Genomic DNA, 19,724 nt, shown 5'->3' with positions numbered 1-19,724 from the left:
CCTCTCTACCCGGTGCCGAGACGCCGCGCGGAGCCCCGAGGTCTGCGTGGAGCCCGAGGCGTGGGGGGAGGGGACGGGGAACGACCGGAGCCCCGCGGTGACCCCGAGCTGCCGAATTTCCCTTGGCTTCGAGGAGCGGGGGACGCACCCAAACAAGGTGAACTTTGGTCGCGGAAAACTCCAGCCAGGTGCCGGGATCCGCGCCGCGGCGGTCGGGATCGGGCGCAGGCTGCAAGCCGGGCTGGGGAGCGGGAGCCCCGAGGCCTCCCTCCGCCCGCGCCCGGGGCGGCCTCGGCCCGGAGCCCCCCACCCCCGGCCTCGCTCCGGCTGCGCGGCCCCCGGGACCCGCCGAGGCGCCCTAGCCCTGTTTCTTCCCCCTCCCCCTTCGGGGGTGGGGGTGGGGCAGGGGAGAGGGGCGCCCGGAGAGCGCATCTATTGGCAGCTTTGTTATTGATCAGAAACTGCTCGCCGCCAACTTGGCTTCGAGGCTGGCTTCGCGCGACCCTCGAGTTTTCGCCTCTGTCCTGTCCCCCGAACTGACAGGTGCTCCCAGCAACTTGCTGGTGACTTCTCGCCGCTCCCCCGGCTCCCCCGCATCCCCACCCCCTCTTTCCTCCCTCGTCTTCACCCCCACCCCCACCACTTCGGCACAGCTCAGGATTTGTTTAAACCTTGGGAAACTGGTTCAGGTCCAGGTTTTGCTTTGATCCTTTTCAAAAACTGGAGACACAGAAGAGGGCTCTAGGAAAAAGTTTTGGATGGGATTATGTGGAAACTACCCTGCGATTCTCTGCTGCCAGAGCAGGCTCGGCGCTTCCACCCCAGTGCAGCCTTCCCCTGGCGGTGGTGAAAGAGACTCAGGAGCCGCTGCTTCCAAAGTGCCCGCCGTGAGTGAGTTCTCGCCCCAGTCAGCCAAATGCTCCTCTTCGGGCTTCTCCTGCTGACATCTGCCCTGGCCGGCCAGAGACACGGGACTCAGGCTGAGTCCAACCTGAGTAGTAAATTCCAGTACTCCAGCAACAAGGAACAGAACGGTGAGTCTTTTACCCCTTTCTCCCCCTTCTTGTTTCTCGCTGTGTGTGTTACGTTGGCATTGTGCGTTGGTGTGTGATGTACACTAGCCTGCGAGGGTATAGTCGTCTCTGTAGCCATGCAAATGCGCGCTGCGTTCATTGGCATGGACTTTAGGAGGTTACGTGCCGTTTGCAACTTCGGGAGCTGCCACAAAGCTGTAAGAGGGCAACGTGAGTGCCACTGCTGGCTCAGTTAGAGAAGACATTCTGGGAGCGATTGTGAACGTCAGTTCAAAGGCACATTGCAGAACCTTTCCTTGCCAGAGTTATAAGTTCAAGAACTGCCTCGAAAAATGAATCCAAAATGAATGAGTCTTGGCATGTTTGACTTTACTCCGATTTTCTTTTTCGTGGGGAGGAGGGTGTTTGAGGAAATGTACCAGCCACATTAATTGAAGCACTCAAAGTGGAAAGGCATCAATTAATCAGTAAGTAGATAGGAAATAGAGAGGTCAAGGGGCCGTGTGGACGTTTTTAGGGGGAGTTAAAAAAATGTATTTCTCTTGCGCTCTCTCTCTCTCTTTTTTTTTTTAAATGTGCCTTTGTACTCTGAAGAACTTACCTTTCTGGTGTGTGTTTTTATATGTGTTGGTGAATGACTGCTATTTTGTGTGTGCTGGAAACGACTTAATCCTGCATAGGAAATGAGAATTACTTTCAGCTTTCAAGTGTACCTGAAATGTTTAGAAAACTCTCAGATGCAAGTTCCCTTGGGCTGGGATTGCACAGAGCTGGAGAAAGGCTCCTTTCATAAAGCCAGGGCAGCTTCAGGGTGTGTAATTTGCTTAGCCTCTGAACCCCATATGATTTACATCATTCAATTTCTAAACTCTTTTTCTCTTGATCTACCATTATGAAGTCATTTTCGAGAATACTTTGTAAATAGAAATTTTATACTGCACATGAAACCACAATGTTAATGTAGGCTGTCTAAAATTAGAATATTAAATACCCTGTTTACAAGTGGTGGCTCTTAATGTTATTTGAAAAGAAATGTGCATGTTTTTACTGCTTTGTATGCATCTATTCAGAATGCAAGAATGCTGTCACTTTATTAACCAGGGGAAATGAACCCAAGCAGCATACCTAGAAAATCAGAATGGTGTGTGCTGTGTTTTTAAGTCACAGCAAACTTTTTCTTTATGTATTGGGGTGTTTTCAAGCTTCGACTTTGAATTTAAGCTCTCTGAAGTGTTCATCCTTAAGAAAGCACAGAAAGTTTTAAAGTACAAAGATAGATTAAATAAGGATTCCTGGGACTTTTGTAAACATTATTTGTATGTGTTGTATGTGCAGCAAATACACATTATCACATTTATCAGCCAATATTAATGTAGCTACTTCTTACAACTTGCTAATGTGATGGCACATGGCACCTGCAGGCCGCTTGAGCTGCTGATCAAAGGGCAGCCTAGGGATCTATCTCTAATCACAGGAGCTGCAGAGGATTGGGGGAAAGTGATCAAAGGAGCCCCAGCACCAGCTGTACCCTGGCAGGAAACAGATCAGACCAACCTTTGTTCTTTTTCATGTAAAATAAATGTCCAGTTCAAAATATTGCTTCTTACTAGACAAGCTTCTCCAAAATGACAATGCACAATATTCCTGGCTTCTGTGTTCTCTATTTTATTGTTCCTGTGCCATTATCATTTCTCCTTCTGCACTGTTTTATCAAGCCTGTCCTGGCATCTGTCACCTTCCAATTCCCGTTGCTACTTGTGCCTCTGATTGTCATTCTTTCTTGTGATCCACCTACCATCATCACTTTGTAATGCGCCCCAGAGCTTCTCCTGTGGTCATTGGCCACTTTACTGAATAGGTTCACACCCTCTGGAGAGGTGAGTTCATTAAGCCAGGCCACACACATTCTGTTACCATCAGAGGCTGGGCCATTTCCATTCCTAAGTTGCATGATGCTAAAAATAGCCTGGCTATTTCCTAATCTGTGGGTAGAGGATTGGGCTATGTTTAGCTCTTGGGAGGGTTGGCAGCAGGAAGTAACTAGAGGTAGAGAACTACTCACCTTGTAGTTTTTAGCCTCAGGAGAAGTGGACTATCCAGCACTAGGGGGCAATATAGAGCTATTTTCCTGCACATGCTCAGGTTGATTTTATGCTTCAGGGTTCCAAGATTTGAGGATAACAGGTAGGTGACAAAGAAGATCCCCCTGGAATGTGAACAAATTTGCTGGACCTTCTTTTTCTTCTTCTTTTTTTGGTGGGGGTTCCAAATTTTCCCTTTCCTTAGGTGGGATTTTTTGCCCTCATAGTTACGATTGATTTTTGATTGCCCTCTTGCTATTTTCAATCTTGATGATTGCCCAATTCTGGAAGTACAAACCCTCTGGAGATGCCACACAGAAATGTCATTGGCCCAGTGTGTGCATTGCATCATTTTGTGAAAGCTTTTCCAAGTGCCAAATGTCCAAATTGATCTATTTATTGTGACTATAGGAACTCATTCGTGCTTTCAGAGACCTCTCCCCAATGATACTGTCTTTTCTCCAGTGTTCTAAATTCTCAGATGTTGATGCAATCAGATCCCCAGGACTGCCTCATTTCAGTATTCACTTGGTGTCCCATGAGGTGTTATAAATAATGGAAATTGATTGCTATAGCCAGTGCTAGATATTTGGATTTAGGTTGGATCATGTGGAGGTGCTTCAAAATTCATTTTGAGGGATCAGTGTCATTTACCCTGTTATTATTCATTACCTGGTTTTTGACCTAATACTGTATTGCAATTCTTGCCACTCTGCTGTGAGAATAGCTTTATCCTCCAATATTATATGTTACCTTTGTGTCCTTAAATCTTAACCTGACTTCTAACCCTGAAGTTTCACATGTAAAACAACGGCCTCCAGATGTAACTTAAAGAAGGAGATGAAAGATAAGAATGCTGACTTATATAGGGTTTCTGGCCTATACTTCCTGTATGACCATGGGAAAAATGACTAATATCTGTGTGCACTCATTTAGAGGAGAATGCCTGCTATGAAACCAGTAAGTCCTGGGATGGTGCTTCTGCGTTGTAGCACCAAAACCCAAAAAGAAACAAAGCGTACTTTATCAATTGCGTATAGCCCATATAGACACCCAGTCACAAAGTTGTTGACGGAGTGGGCGCCTGGGTGGCTCAGTTGGTTAAGCAACTGCCTTCGGCTCAGGTCATGATCCTGGAGTCCCGGGATCGAGTCCCGCATCGGGCTCCCTGCTCGGCAGGGAGTCTGCTTCTCCCTCTGACCCTCCTCCCTCTCATGCTCTCTGTCTCTCATTCTCTCTCTCTCAAATAAATAAATAAAATCTTTAAAAAAAAAAAAAAGTTGTTGACGGAGTAAGGCCTCATCCACTTTGTGTCATTGGTGACACAAATTTACCTATGGAGCCGAAATGTGCTTCCCGTTCTCATTTTCTTTAACCATTTTGAGGGCAGATTTGGAATATGTCTCTGTTAGTTAGGGTTATGCTCATGAACATCTTTATTGTATGTGCTCTTTTCCTCAAGAACTTTTGTGGCCCATGGGGCCATTTACTTTGGGGGTAAATGGTCCTCTAGGAATGCCTTTCTGAATCCACGTGTCTTGTGTTTGTGGCTTCCCTGTCTCTCTCTCTTTTTTTTAATGCCAGCTTGCTCCTCTTCCTCTTGCCATGTGCCCGTGTCCCACAAAGCTGTGTCCACTCCCCCTACCCTTTCTAGGGGGTAGCTTCAAAGCTCTATTTTGCTGAAAATAGATAATCACAATCCTTAGAATGGTGTCCCAGAGTAAATAAATAGGCTCTGACCCAGTGCTAAAGGGACTTCCTGTGAGTTAGTCTATAAGTTGTAGTGCATGACCTTTGTGACATTTATTTTTGTTGTTTAGAGGCTTTTTTTTTTTAAAGAACTTCCTCCTTGTTCTCTGCTCTGTTTGAGACTGTTGAGGAAGTTGAAGAAGTAGAGTGCTATTATGTAATGATGAATATTGTTTTTCACAGTTGGTGACACAAAAACCCCATTCTACTTTTTGGTAACATTCCCCTCCTACCAACTGTTATCTTTTACAATTAGTCTGATGTATTTTATATTTACCTCCAAAAGGTGTTCAGGTCTGTAGAAAGCTATACGGACTAGTATATTATTTGTTAAATAGTTTGAAATAGAGGCCAGGATCTGACACTAAACATTCCCCAGTGGTGGCATTTTGTAGAGCTCCATCTCGGACACCAAAATTTTAGCTTTGTCTATTCTTATTTCATCCTTCCTGACGCTTATCTTTTACAGATCTTCTTTATATTCTCTTCCACTTCATGTTTTCTTCAGCCTTTATACCTCTAGGATACTACTTCAACCCTGCTGGCCCCCTTCCTGATTGATCAGTGTGCCTGCCATATTGATTGTTAACCATCTTCACACTTTTAGCTACTGACCATTTCAGTCATATTAGAGTCCCGACTCTTCTCTTTTCTCCTCCCTGCTGGGCAGCCGAGGCCAACCTGAGGCTTGAAGGACCCGGAGTAAGCAAAGGATATGGCCTTTTTTAAAGCCTCCTTCTTGCAGCTTCTTTTGTTCTACCTCATCAAGCGTTGGGGCCTGGGAGTGAGATGAAACAGCGGGACATGACACACATCATATGGAATTGCAAGCCTTACTTGGGGGTTGTTGTTTCTGTGGGCAACACTGATCAGGTGCTTATGCATGGGTAGCACCTTACCATCTTCCAAATTAAATGGATCGTCTTCTCAGTGAGGTCTTGTTCTGCCCACTTAATCTGAATGAGACAGCCCTCACTATCACATCAAGGTTAATTAACTGCATAGTACTTATTATCACTTTTTGGTATTCTTCTTGGTATTAATAAATTAAGTAATTATAAACCTACCCCCCCACCACCACCCCCAGAGTACATAAGTTCCCTGAGAGTATGGAACTTGTCCGACTTGCTCTTTGTGGGAGCTTCAGCACCTGGAACGGGATTGTATATAGTATGTGCTCCATAAATATTTGTTGGATGGTTCTGGATGTAGTGCCTTATTAGAGTAAGACTATGGTGTTGACTATAATAGTAGGCCATCTTTGAAGGTGTCTTTTTGGTCTTGGAACTTCCACATTGTTTTACATTTTTCATACGAAGATAAACTTGTTTAATTATTGGTTGTGATGTCAGTCAAAGTACTACCTTACAATCTTGGTTAATATACCATGTTACCAGGTGAGCATGTACCAAGTAAATGGGTAGGTTTCCTAGAACTGGTGCTAGTTACTTTCTTAAAAGTGCTATTGCTGTGCATACCTCTGTGTTTCCCGAGGATGGGGTGTTGTGTGATATGGACCAAGGATCTGAAGAATGGTAAATCTTGCATGGCTGAGATGCCTCCAAAAGCAGTGTGCTTTCCATCTTCTGCCTGTGGCTCACAGATGCACAGGCTAGACTTCAGCAATAAATGTGGTGCATGGAATGTTAGGACTGGAAGGATCCTGAGAACCTGTCCTCACCGATGTGTAAAGTGAGACGTGGAGAGCTAAAGTGACTTTGTCTAGGTCACTGTTGAGTGCAACAGTATTAAACTGCTAATGTGGTGATGCATTTTTCCTTACGTAAAGAACCAACTGGGCAAATGGAATTCTAGTTTTAACATTCTGATGCTTCATATAAAAGCCATTCTCTATTATTTTAGGGGGTTGCATGCTTTGTGGGTTGTAAAGGAAGACAGGACACCCTTGATCCTGAAACACAACTTATAAGAATACTAAGGAAAACAGTCTCAAAATAATCACATTCATTAAATATAACAGATAATCTGGCTAATATATATTTAGTATTTCTGTTGGGGTAGAAATCTGATAGTTTGGGAAATAACTTGAGATACCACCTTTAGAACTGTTACTGTTACCTGTCCAGACTTTATTTACACAGGTATACTAGGTCCATAGATGGATGATGTTTACTCCAATATTTTGGTTTATTAATTGATGATGATGAAGAGGATGGTTGACGTTGGAATGCTTGGTTCCATGAGGGAAGTTTTTGTTAAAACAATAATTTTAAACATTTCATTTAGCAGGATGTCTCACTGGTAAAGTACCATAGGAGTGAATAAATGGGCATGGCTCAGTGGGCTCTAGAAAGCACAACCTGTTATTCTGTGAATGGATTTAATGAGTGATTTTAATTTTTATTTACATTTGAATATATAGGATATTCATTTCAGAGGTTCAAACTTCACTCGAAAGTCAAGAACATCAGGAAATAAATTCATTGCTGTGGACTTGAAGGGCTTGCCTAAAATAGGATTAAATGACCAAAATTTTATTTGTGAAGTTTCTAAATCTGAGAACAAAAGGAGGTAAAAATTATAAAGAGGAGTTATACTAATTAACATTTATCATTAAAGTCAACTTATTAAGAGTGATTTTTTTTTTTGGTAGCATTAGCTCATTTTGCCTTTTACTTCATGAGAATACATGCTAAATTGAGCTCAGCCAATTCTGTTACCTGACTTCACCTTAGTCTTCATATGTCATCTTCAAGCATTTCCAGTCCCCTGGTGACTGAGCAGCGTCTTTCCTGGACATTTGACTTTTGTCTAAGCCAAACCATCTCTGCCAGCCTGGCTTCACTAATTTTGCTTTCTTATCAAACTATGATTTTTTTTTTTTTTGTACTTGGCTTTTACCCTATCGGATAGTAATTGAGCCATTTTGCAATCAAATGAGGTGTGTTTTGGGTTGTTGCAGGCAGTGGGAGATGGAGGGTCTGTCTTTCTGAGGGAAACCAACATCACCAAACAGTGGAGGCACATTGATGGTAAATGCAAGGATACAGATTTGTACTGCCACTGTATGTCCTGATAAGACACCAGTTAGAGCTCTCAGAAGAGACACAGGATGGGCAGTATTTGGATGCATTCTTTGTGGGTGGGTGGACGGGTCTAAAGATCTCTCGGTGAGTCTCTGGTTTTGTAATGCTTAATAATGATACCCTCTGAGCGCCTGTTAGTTGCCACACTTGTGCTCAATGTTTACAGACAGTATATAGCTTATCTTTATAACCTCCCCATGAGGTATGAGGAAAAACACCAAGGCTTCACTAGCTAAGTAGCTTAGCCAAGGTCTCAGAGCTGGTAAATGTTTGGACCTAGGTCTGACTCCAAGCCAGAACTCAAGAGTCACATGCTTCTTCCTTCATGAGTTAAATGCTCTAATGTTTTATTAGAACATTGCTTTTATTCAGCAAATATTTATAAGCATCTGCTCTTGGCTAAGCTCTGCCCTAGGTGCTGGATACACAAAGAATAAGATGCAGTTCTGCCCTTGAGAAGCTCTGTCCAAGAACGACAGATCCTTCTTTTTTCTCACGGTCTAGTAATGCCCTGCTCAAAGTGCTATGGGAACATGGGATGCTTTATTTCACTTCAAAAATCCTCTGTTGATTGACTAAGTGGTTGATTCTGCCTGGAAGAGAAGTGCAAGGAGGAAAGTTCCTACAGGGCAGGTGACATATTTTGAAGTGGGTCTGGGAGAGGAAAAGAGAACATTCTAGGCTGAGGGAACAGCCTGCACAAAAGAATAAGGCAGGAAAATGGATATCCCGTGGGGGACAAGAAGAGTCTAGTGTTGAATATGATTAGAGGCAAGAAAATAGTGGAAAGGTGCCCTGGATGTGTATATTCAAAGGCCCGATGCTGTTCGCAGCGTGCTTCGTGAAGAGTTTGCACTTAACAGAATAAAAGAGAAGATTGTTTCCCTGTTTCAGAGCTGGTGAAAACCCTTCATTTCCCGTTATTTTCGAAGCAGACATGTGGTAGCAGAGTTCTGCTTTGGGGTGTGTAGTTGACTGCTTATTGTTGCAATTTTGTCCCAGTCATTAGGGGAATTGGTGAGAAGGGCAGGCTGCACTGTCTCAGTTGCACTCAAATAAGCTAAGCCTGTGTCCACACTACTCTCTATTGCCTCCTTTATGTAAACAAAGAGCTATTTTCACACTTCATTCACAAAATGGATGGCATGTGGAATGAGGCTGGGTGAGGGATCAGGAGATCGTGGTACAAGGAAGGCAGCTTCCAGCACACTGAATTAGCGTAATGAAGCTATTACGTTGCAAGAAGCAAAGAAAACAGCCTTAACACTTTTAAGGGAAAGGCTTTCAAGTCTTGTGGAAAATTAATTCCTATGAGGTTACTCTGCATTTGAGTAAGAACTACATCATTTCTCTAGTGAGGCTCATTCTGGTCCCTTGTAGACAGTGCTAGAAATATTTTGTGGTATTTAAGGACTAGAAAAGAATGACTTTTCTTGGTAGATGTGCTTTCTAGATGCCATGCCACTTTTTTGAAGCTATGCTTTTTGCATTCGAGGAAAGCCTTGTTTGTGAGTGGGTACTATTTTAGGCTTTTCGACGTTTGCAAGATGGAGCTAGGCTTCCGGGCTTAAATATGCCCAGCTGGCCATTGCACCTGCCTTTTGAGTCACTACAGAGATCAGAAACCATTAACAACAGAAGTTGGACTTACGTGGTACTTATCTCATGTTGTTTCTGGCAGTTATTTTTGCTGGGTATTTATAAGGACATCTGTCTTTTAAAGAGTCGTATTACTTATCCTTTTTTTTTTTTTCCACTAAGGAATAAATCACAGCTTGTTCCCCATACTGCCACACACATTCATAGTCTGAAGTGATTAGAAATGCAAATTAAGAGTCGTTAAAGCATTATAATTTCTTTTCCTATGGCATCAGGCGATATTTAAAATCAGTGTACTCAGAAAGAACATATGCTTAAAATGTGATTAAGATGTGAGCAGATGAGAAGAAAGAAATATTAAGTTCCTTACGGGAAAATTTCTTACAGGGTTTGGGAATAAGGGGAACCTGCACTATTCATTTCTGATTTATCATCCTTTAAACCGGAGACATAATGAGTAGGGTGCACGTTGTTTAAGAACACAGGAAAACACAGTAGCTTCTGATGTTTTCAAATTGCTCTATGGAAATACATACTAAAGACGCCTTACTAGAGTGTGATTTACCATCGGATTACCCAAAGGACAGATCAAATTCAGCTGTATTCCTTGTAGTGATTCTTGGGTATTTAAACACTATGAAAACAAGAAAAAAAAAAATCAGATAGTGTAAGCATGAAAAGCATTGATCTGCACATCCAGAGGTAGAGATGGATGTGCCAGATGCAGATCTCCTCCACTGGAACTATGTTTATGTCGTAGGTAATAAAAGGTACTGGCTTCCTGTTAAAGAAGAGCAATGTCTCTGTAAGTATGCATTTTGTTCCTGACTTCACTTTTATTTATGAACAAAAGTACACTCTATTTCTGGAGGTCTACATGCAAATGAATTGCCTCTACAAAAGAAGGGACTGTCCCTCAGAGTGTTCTTATAGTTTCAGATGCAGTTTTATGTATATTGGAGATATATATGATGGGCTCAACTGTATCTTTACTTCGTATTTGTCACTGCAGTCAAAACTGACTGTTTCTAGAAAAATCAACAGTCTAAAAATAGCAGGTGTTTCCCAGGTCAAAACCTGGCTCAGATATCGAGAGATATTGACAGAGTCTAGCTACCTAAATGATAAATGCTAAACCTTGAAACAGTAGTTTTAATCTGTTTTCTTGTGAATATTAGCAGGCTTGAGATTTATAAGCAAGAAGAAGAATGTAAAATTAGCAATCAAATGACCTCTATGTTTATTTTTTAGAAAAGCTTTTCTTTCATGGTATAAAATTTATCTTTAATCTGTGCTGATAACTTTTAATAGGCATCAGTTGGGTACCCCATTAAACTAACTGCTTTAAAATGGTTTCCTCTTAGAACTAATGTTTACATCCTAGGAAATCAATTAGAGTGTATGGATTTCACATTTCCCTTGCAATCTTCGTTTACAGGCATTTCTGAATGACCAACCTACCATAGCAAAACACTCAGAGGTGCAAATCTTCTGAAAGAAGTGCAAATGCCACACTTTTACTTGGAAAAATGGAAAAAAAATAGGACTTATTTAATATATCTGCCGAGCATTTAAAACTGCAGAAAGCACAGGAAATACTTTTGGTGTATGGGAATGTGTGGTGTTTCCAAACTACAAACATTGTTTTTAAAATTTCCCCGGTAGTGGTGAATTATATGAGACCACGTCCATCTAAGGAGAGCTTGTTTAACTGGCTTGTGGTTCTGGGGCTCGTTCAAACACTCTTAAACAAAATAAAGGGAATGGATGTAATAACTTCTTTATGGAAAGGCCATAAAAAGGTACAGGGCCATGTAAACAAATTGGGTCATTTACTAGATGTTTTAAGTGATAGATTTGCAATCCAAATTCAGGGGTGTATATTAGGGGTGTATATTAGGTTTTATAGGACCATGACCATATTCTACCCTAAAAATGAGATTACAAGCTTATTTTTTGTTTGTTTTTCTTTAGTGCATGGAAACCCATTATTGCCATATTATACTGTAGTTTGAAAACATAAGATTTTGAGCACTTGCATTTATAAAGTTTGTTCAACTTTGGAAAATGGTTAGAGACCCATGCGTGAAAAATTGAATTGACCTGTTTTTTTGGTAGCACTGGGTTCTGTTCAAGGAAAATAAGATGATTGAAATTGAAATTTTCCTTCTGGGCTCAGACATGTCTAAACTAATTGTAAAATAATTGTTCTGGCTTACAAGAGTAGACTCATAACTACGACTATGTAAAGTAGAAATCCAACAACAGTTATGATTTACAGTGACTGTAACTCTGCCAATCTCGTAATAAAACCGCTATTATAACCAACCTACTGTGACATTCGTCTTACTTGAGACGTAGATTAAAAAAAAAAAAAAGCTTCTCCCCAGTTGTCTCTCTTCAGAGAGCCACTTTATTACACTAGGATATTAATATACCTTCTCTGAAATGGGTACAGGGTTGTGCCAGGACAGTCTGACGGAGGGAGGGGGCGGTGGGAACGCACGCATGCGTGGTGCGTGCACTGTGGTGATGACCGGTGGCGGTGGCGATTGAAGTGAAGAAAGGAAATGAAATAATTTCTATGTTGGTACCCTAGCATTTATTCATTCTGTAACTTATCTCAATCAGGGTTGGCTCACTTGGCCTTAAAGGAAGTAGATTGTGTAAGAAACCTCAGTAAAACTCAATGAGCCTTTCTAAGTTTTGAAAACTGATGGCATCATACCATACTGGCAACTTTTACGTGTTACTGCTGGAAGTTTGGCAGCGGAAATAACTGCTCTAGCTTCACAAGCCTTAAAAAACAAGGGACAATGGTGGATATTATAGTTTTTGTGTAACTTGTGACTTGCCATTTCCTTTTTTTTTTTTTTTTAATGAGTAACTTAGGGCTAGATGGCATTAAGTCTACGAAAAACCTAAGCTCTGCCTTTCAGTTGGATTCTGTGTGACCTTAAAAACAGCAATTCACATCCTTTTGCCTTCGTTAGCCCTTCACCCCTTTTACACGGCATGCAGTTCTGCATGGTTATATACTACGTGAATGAAAACTCATCACACAGAGGTGACTACCACACAGTGACACCAGTACCTGCCTGGCTCCGTGAGGCAGGGCGGGAGATGTGACGCTGAATCGGACTCAGTCCCTGCCTTTAAGTAGTTTATAGCGAAGTGGGGAGAGAAGACATGGAGCTGGCTATAATACAGAATAAAATACAGTGCTTGGTGGGAATCGAGGGAAAAGCAAAATCATTTACAGCAGAGCCATTAGTCAACACTTAGGAAAATTGTCCGGGGAGACTTCCGTTTTGAGCAAACGTGCCTGGAAAGATGAGTGACCTGTGTTGCATGTGGAATCGAGGGTACGGTGGAGTGGATTGTAGGAGGAGATGGGGGCCTGCCATAAATAGGGACAAGGAAGGGAGTCCGGGAAATCCATGCAGTCAGTCCAGTGTGGTTTGTTCTGACTGAGACTTAAGAAATAGATTCAGTGGGCAGGTGACTAGAAATAAGTAACACACAAGGAGGGACACTGATGTACTACTTAGGCTTGACTGACTAGGAGAGCGATTCTGCGCACTTCAGTGTAAACGCCGATGTTGGCCTTCCCGCCCAGCGATTCAGGCAGCCACATTATGGATGAAATCGGCGTCCTTGTGGTGTGTTATAGCAGGTGGAGACAGCGTGAAGGCTGCTGAAAAGTGAGGAATACAGTTAGAAGGAAAAGGAAATCCCTCATTTGTGGCCAAGAGCCATGAAGAGGAGGCAGGCAGTAAAGGGAGGGGGAAGCAAGAGAGAGAAATGACAGAAAAGGGTGGGGGGGAGGAAAAAAAAAGGAGAAGAACCTTAAGGCAGAGGGAGGAGGGTGCCAAGGAAAGAGAGAGAAAAGTCAAATAAATTGGCCTGCAGAATAAAATATAGCAGAGATTCAAGAAGGCGGGAATCGATGAGTAAACAGCTTCTGATTTTTCAATGTTGACCAAAAACAAAAACGAGATAAACAAACCCCTTCAGTGTAATGCGGGGTATGGACATGGGAGGAAGAATGGTGATGTACTAAAGGGAAAAAGTGAGACGTAAAGTTTTTAAGGCTTTTGGGTAAGTTTTAGTTATGAGGGAAGCAGGTAGTGAAGTGACTCCAGGATGGAGAGAAAGAAAGAGGAAAGAAGCATGTTTGTTTACTTGTTTGATGGGTTCGAGAGAGATCCAGAGGAGATGAAAAGGTTCAATGTGTAACAGGAGAGAAGACTTCTGGGCCGGAAATGTCCTTCAGTTGCTGATGGAACACAGGAGAAATGGTGGCAGAGCATTAGGCAACATGTCCAAGTATTGCCGAAAGAACTGGAGCGTCCCTGGCAGAGATGTAGGAATTAAGTTTTGGAGGAAGGACACATCTTGACCAAGTGGGAAAGTGACAGGAGATGCAGGAAAAATGCTAGCCATGGCTCCCTGCCAGTGGGGTCAGAGAAGCCCTGATCAGGATGTTCTAGTCCTGCCTAATGTCTCAAGTAGAAGGTGTCGATAACATGAGAGGCAAAATAACAGAAGTAGATGTTTTTGCCTAGAGGATGACCAGATGGTAAGTTTTGGGATATGGAGATGGAGGAAAGAGTGGGGCCGGTAGGCAGAGATTTACACATGCACTAGCAAACAATAATGATGGGGAAGGGACACGTGGAAGAATGCATGTTAAGAAGGCACGCCTAAACCAGAGTGAGTAGGGACTTTTAACCTGTCACAGAGCTGCAGAGGTGTCAAAAACAACCATGGACATTCAAGTGAAATGATCGCTTTAATGCCCCTTACTTTATCTTTCTGGTGCTGATGCCCTTAAAGTGTGCCCTGAAAAATCATAAAAAGTGGGGGGAAATCTCTGCATGCCTCTGGGATCTCTGCTGTGGAAGCTCTAGCATCTGTTGCAAGCACTACATGGGTTTTTTTCTTTTATTTTGTTTTTTTAAAGATTTTATTTATTTATTAGAGAGAGAGAGAGCATGAAAAGGGAGAAGAGGGAGAAGCAGGCTCCCTGTGAGCAGGGAGCCCGATATGGAGCTCAAACCCAGGACCTTGGGATCATGACCTGATCCGAAGGCAGACACTTAACAGACTGAGCCACCCAGGCACCCCATTTTGTTTGGTTTTTAATAGCTTTTAAAGCCACCTAGAAAATTGTTGGAGGTGGGTTCAAGTTATAGCTATTGTTTGCTCAAGAGAAGAATATACCTCAGCATGTGTATTCCACTCTCCCCAAAGAGGCTGTGTTCTGAGTGCATTTGCAGGGTAAGGATTATGTGTGCTCCTATCATGGGGAATCTTTTATGTTCCTATAATCATTGGCAACATGTACTTGGAACTGGTTTGTTGAATAACCGTGACTATTGAGCCTTGATCCAAACACTTTATTTTTGCTTCTCCTGAATTTTATTGAGCAGGGGAAGTCTTCCCCTATCCCAGGATGGATATTTCTGCAAGACATGGTTTTTCAGCTCACCCTGAAGAGATACTGAGTTCTAGAGTGGTTTCAAATGGGAACATCCTCTGATTTAGAAATTAGATGGCCCCGTCCTTTGGAAAGTAAGACTCCAAATGTGACAGCTTTGGACCTCTTCACTACCTACCCAGGCCTGCTGCTGAGTGGAGCTTGTCTGGGAAAGGAGCTGGGGTGGAGGGAGCGGGAGGCTTGATGTGTCTGAGGGATTCAGCATTCATGGAACAGCTCCTGGCCATTTCCTTTGAAAATCTTAACTATCCGCTTTGGTGTCTCGGTACCTATCCTCTTGGCCCTGCGGTGCCATTCTAGCATCCAGTTACCCATCTGTTTCGAGGACTCCCTGTGTCTCGTGGCTGGGCTTGCTCTCAGAGCTCCAAGTCTGAGAATGCAACTTCAAACGCATAGTCTTTGTTCTGCTTAAATCTCATGCCTTCACAAACATTTAAAATGTGTAATAGAGAACATGAAACAAGCACAGAATTATCGTCAAGCTAATGAATGAAAATATTTCTATTTTTGAGTCAAGTAATTATCTTTATGTTTGTAATTTCTGCGTTCTCACTGTCATCACCCCAGGCCAGGTGCGAATGACCTAAACTGTTACAAACATGTCCTTGTTCTTCCTTAGAAGGCTTTTCCCACGCCTTCCCGCCCCTGATGGATCATGCAGTAGAAGTTGATGCAGAATAATCATCCTGTAGTAGAGGTCTCCTTGTGTTTACTCAGTGCTTCTCAAACTTCACCTGGGGGCCTTATTAAAATGCAGGTTCTGATTTTGTGGTGGTTGGTGGGGCCAGGGAATTTGCATTTTAGCAAGCTGCCAGCTGGTGCTGCTGGGCTGAGGACCAGACTTGGAGTAACAAGGGCCTGTTTGGGTGTTCTCAAGTCTGCTGTGATCTCACCTCAATCTTTCCAGTAAAAAGATTGCACAAAGCTGATCTCTCCTCACCACAGAGAAGACTCCATGACTCTGCCCTTGCAACTCTTTTAACCAAGAAGTCAGTTCAATCCAATAAACATCGAGTGCCTTGTGTTCCAGTTACCATGGCGCATCCTGAAAACAGATAAACAAAATGTAGTTTTTTGAGTCCTTGGTGTCGACAATCAATGTGGCTTTTCATACACTAGAGATATACTTAGAATGCTAAAGGAACCCAGAGATGTTCCCTATCGCGGTCATGAAAGGCTTCTCATGAGGCCATCACTTGAGTTGGGTCTTGAAGGATAAGGAGAGTTCCCTAGAAAGGAAGAAGGTTCTAAGCAGAAGGCATAGACTTGTTAGAAAACATGAAGTCTATTGAAAAATCAGCTCTATTTGGTGGGAAACAAGACTGAAAAAATTATTCACTGATTGTGAAGGACTCTGTCTGACACACTAAGGAGAGTGTTTAGGCGTCATGTTACAGGTCCTTGGGAGAAGGCTACATGCTCTCTGCACTAGCTCCTTCATGGTAGTAGCCTGTCTTTTCCTCCATTCTCATATTCTTATACCTGCAACAGATCAGTAACTATCCATTGAATGATCCGATTTGGGTTTTGTTTTTTTGGTTTTTTTGCTTTCAAAAAAAGAAAAACGTACATTAGGATGATTGTAAAATACAGAGAAGCTAGAGGCAAGGACACTGGTTTGAAGGCATTGGCAATAGTTCGGCTATCAAATGATGAGTACATGGACCAGTTACTGCGTGTGGGGAGATTGGCAGGGTAACCATCACCTTCCCTCGCTCTGCATGTTCAAAGCTTACGTGTATTTAAGGTCAGCCCTACTGGTGCCTCCTCCACAAAGCCTTCACGTTTCTCTCAGTCTGGCATGTCTACCTGGTCTAAACTCCCAGAGTATTACAGAATTTACCTCTCTCTATCTTAAATTCTAGTTCTGTATGTGTCTTTTCTCTCATAATTTTCAAGTGTCAGAGAGTAAAATGTTGACTAATCTTTAGCTCAGTGTCCCATTAGGTGGTAGGACTTCTAAGTGAAGTGAAAACCGCCCACTTAGATCCAATACAGCCAGTTCTGTTGTAGTGTTGACATCTGGTCTCATAGGGCATCGTTGATAGGCCCTAAAGAAGTCATATGCTTTATTTCACAACCGAGGGATGTAACTGATGTCTGGCTTCATTTTGAGGAACTAAAAGGGGATACACTGGAAGGCCTCTTCATCTTTCTGCTTAGACTGAGTAAAATGAATGTACAAAGAACCTTATTAGCAAAATTATAGTGATGACTGCTTAGAATGTTATTTCCTCAACAAGAAAAAGAAATGTATCATTTCCAGGAAAATTATTTTTAAACAGGGAACTTTGTGATTAATGTTTATTGCAATCAGTAAGAAAAGCATGACCATCAAAAGTCCATTATCAACAGCTTTAACTAATTTTTGTTTTGAATTATTTCCTCCTTCTGTTCTTTCTAGTGAATGTGAGATTTATCCTCATGTGCTTTCTTATTTTCAGTTTGGTTTTCCTTTTTTTGCTTTGGGGTTTTGAGATTGACAACTGTGATTTATCCCCTGGAAGGCAAAAATCTTGAAAAAGTCATTATTTCCAAAAATCAGTCAAGGAATGTATTTTTTTTCCCTTGGAAATAAAGTCGATTTTCTCAGCTCTGATCATATGAGATTATGGGCAAGTAGTCCTTAGTTCTGGCATGTGGACAAAACAGAAGCAGCCCCTGGAGAGAGAGAGTTCAAAATTCATGGCAGTAAGCACATGTTCAGTATGCCAATATTTATGGTGTCACAACCAAATTAAAACCATACCCTCTGCTATTTACATAAGGACTGTACCCAGACTGCACAGGGCTGTGCCCACGTTTCTCAGTAGACTTAAGGCAAGAGAGTCGTTCAGGACTCTTGGAGACCAGACTATTTATTTTCACATTCATTTTATTTGTCTCTGTGAGGGAGAGTGAATTGTCTTCACTTATATTAGTTTTGAAGTCATCCAGAATTAGCAGGGGTGAAGACTGGCTTCTGTAGGCAGTGAATTCAGGCAGTTGCATCCTGATCTTCTTAGTTCCCATGCTGGGGGAGTGAGATGTATTGGTTACTGACAGTGAACACTGATTGCTTCTTAGATAGATGGGTAATTCTCAATCTCTCATTTCTAGTGTCTTACTCTTGCTATTAGACAACTGGGGTTTCACCCATTTGGAAAAAAACAGACGCACATACTTTGGTACTTTTGGTAAGAAGACATATTTTATGTCTTTATATGGCAACTTTTAAAGTAGTATCATCTGGCAAGATTTTTAAGAACAGTAAAGTTTCAGAAGCATTGTTGAGTATACATCTCATTTCTTTACCTCTACAAGACAAAGATATCTAAAAATTTAAATTATAACATATGATGTACTTGCATAGCAATGTAAGGGACAAAGATAATACAAAAGCTACAGTGGGGAGCAGGTTTGGTAGGAGGTAGTGAATCACATTTGCTGGTAGAGATGACATTTGAGTATGAATGTGTTCTTTTTTTAAAGATTTTATTTATTTATTAGTGAGAGGGAGAGAGAGAAAGAGAGAGCACAAGCAGGGGGAGCGGCAGGCAGAAGGAGAAGCAGGCTTCCCGCTGAGCAAGGACTCAACACGGGACTCGATCCTAGGACCCTGGGATCATGACCTGAGCCAAAGGCAGAGGCTTAACCTACTGAGCCACCCAGGCGTCCCAGAGTGTGAATGCATTCTTAATGACCCTTTTGAAAGTCCTAGATTCTTCCCACATTCCTTCTGATTCTACTTTAGTTGAGACTCTAGTCTAGAAACAATCTGGACAGGAACCCAGTTGCTGGGATGTCTTAACATAGGTTGGCTCTTTGGCTTTTTGGGAGATGGTCATATAACCATCAACTCATCAAGCGGAAGTTTTTCACAACTGGTGCAAGTGGCGATCTTTTGTGCAAGGGGGGAGGCTTTCTCATTTATAGGATAAAATAATTTTTTATGAGTAACTCTCATGTGAACAAATGAAGCTTGACTATGTAAATCTTTCTTTTACGATGGGATAGAATCCAAGATATTAAAGAAGTTATTTTATTTTTTGAGTTCAGTAATTTAAACATTGTGCTTAGGCTCTTTTTTGGTACTCCAAACATTTATTATTAAGATTTTCTTTGGTGTTTCCTTAAAAAGACAAAATTCAGCATGTTTTCTTTGCGATTGTCTTAAACACACACAAAACAGAAAACAAACTTCACTATTTTTTTCCGACTAATTATTCAGTTGTTTTTATGCCCACAAATTTTTAAATGATCGCAGATTTTTCACTCATCTTTTCATGTATTGTTTTGGTGCTGGAAAAAAATGTTTAAATCCTCTGTGTGTTTAAATCTGGGATTTAACTAGATTAATAAAAAATACCAAGGAAATTTCTTTGGTTGTGTATTAGAAAGTTGAGGAAGATCACTGGCTTTTGCAGTTCATTAGTGGGTCAATTTATTGAATGTTTAGTGTTAGGTATTTCATTTATCAGACAGTGCCTTAAGCACTGGAGAGAATTGGCCTATGCTGTTTACATTCTCGTCTTGCTGCCAAAATTGATTTTTCCATTTTGTATGTGACTTAGGGCTTTGTACTGCAATAGATGCCAGGTTAAAGAATAGTTTCTATCTTAAAGCATGATTGGATTGTTTCAATGCTATCAATAATTTTGGTGAATAACAAAAAATACACTTTCAATAAATGTCCTTGAAGATTTCTATTTGATTCTCTACACAGTAATGA

The 19,724-nt window shown here is 41.8% G+C and overlaps 1 protein-coding gene across 1 annotated transcript in view; it reads left to right on the top strand.

The window, feature by feature from the left end:
* The first annotated feature begins 406 nt into the window (after positions 1-406).
* The window catches only part of PDGFC (platelet derived growth factor C), a 199,943-nt gene continuing 180,625 nt past the window's right edge, over positions 407-19,724 (top strand). The window contains exon 1 of the mRNA XM_032413063.1: positions 407-1,034. Within this exon, the coding sequence (XP_032268954.1) occupies positions 917-1,034 (118 nt within the window). The 5' untranslated portion in view covers positions 407-916. The remainder of the gene's footprint in view (positions 1,035-19,724) is intronic.

Source organism: Phoca vitulina, unplaced genomic scaffold (genome assembly GCF_004348235.1).
Source record: "Phoca vitulina isolate PV1807 unplaced genomic scaffold, GSC_HSeal_1.0 scaffold14, whole genome shotgun sequence".
Taxonomy (NCBI): Eukaryota; Metazoa; Chordata; class Mammalia; order Carnivora; family Phocidae; genus Phoca; species Phoca vitulina.
The sequence above is the reverse complement of the archived record's forward strand: the minus strand, read 5'-3'. Positions and strand labels throughout refer to the sequence as shown.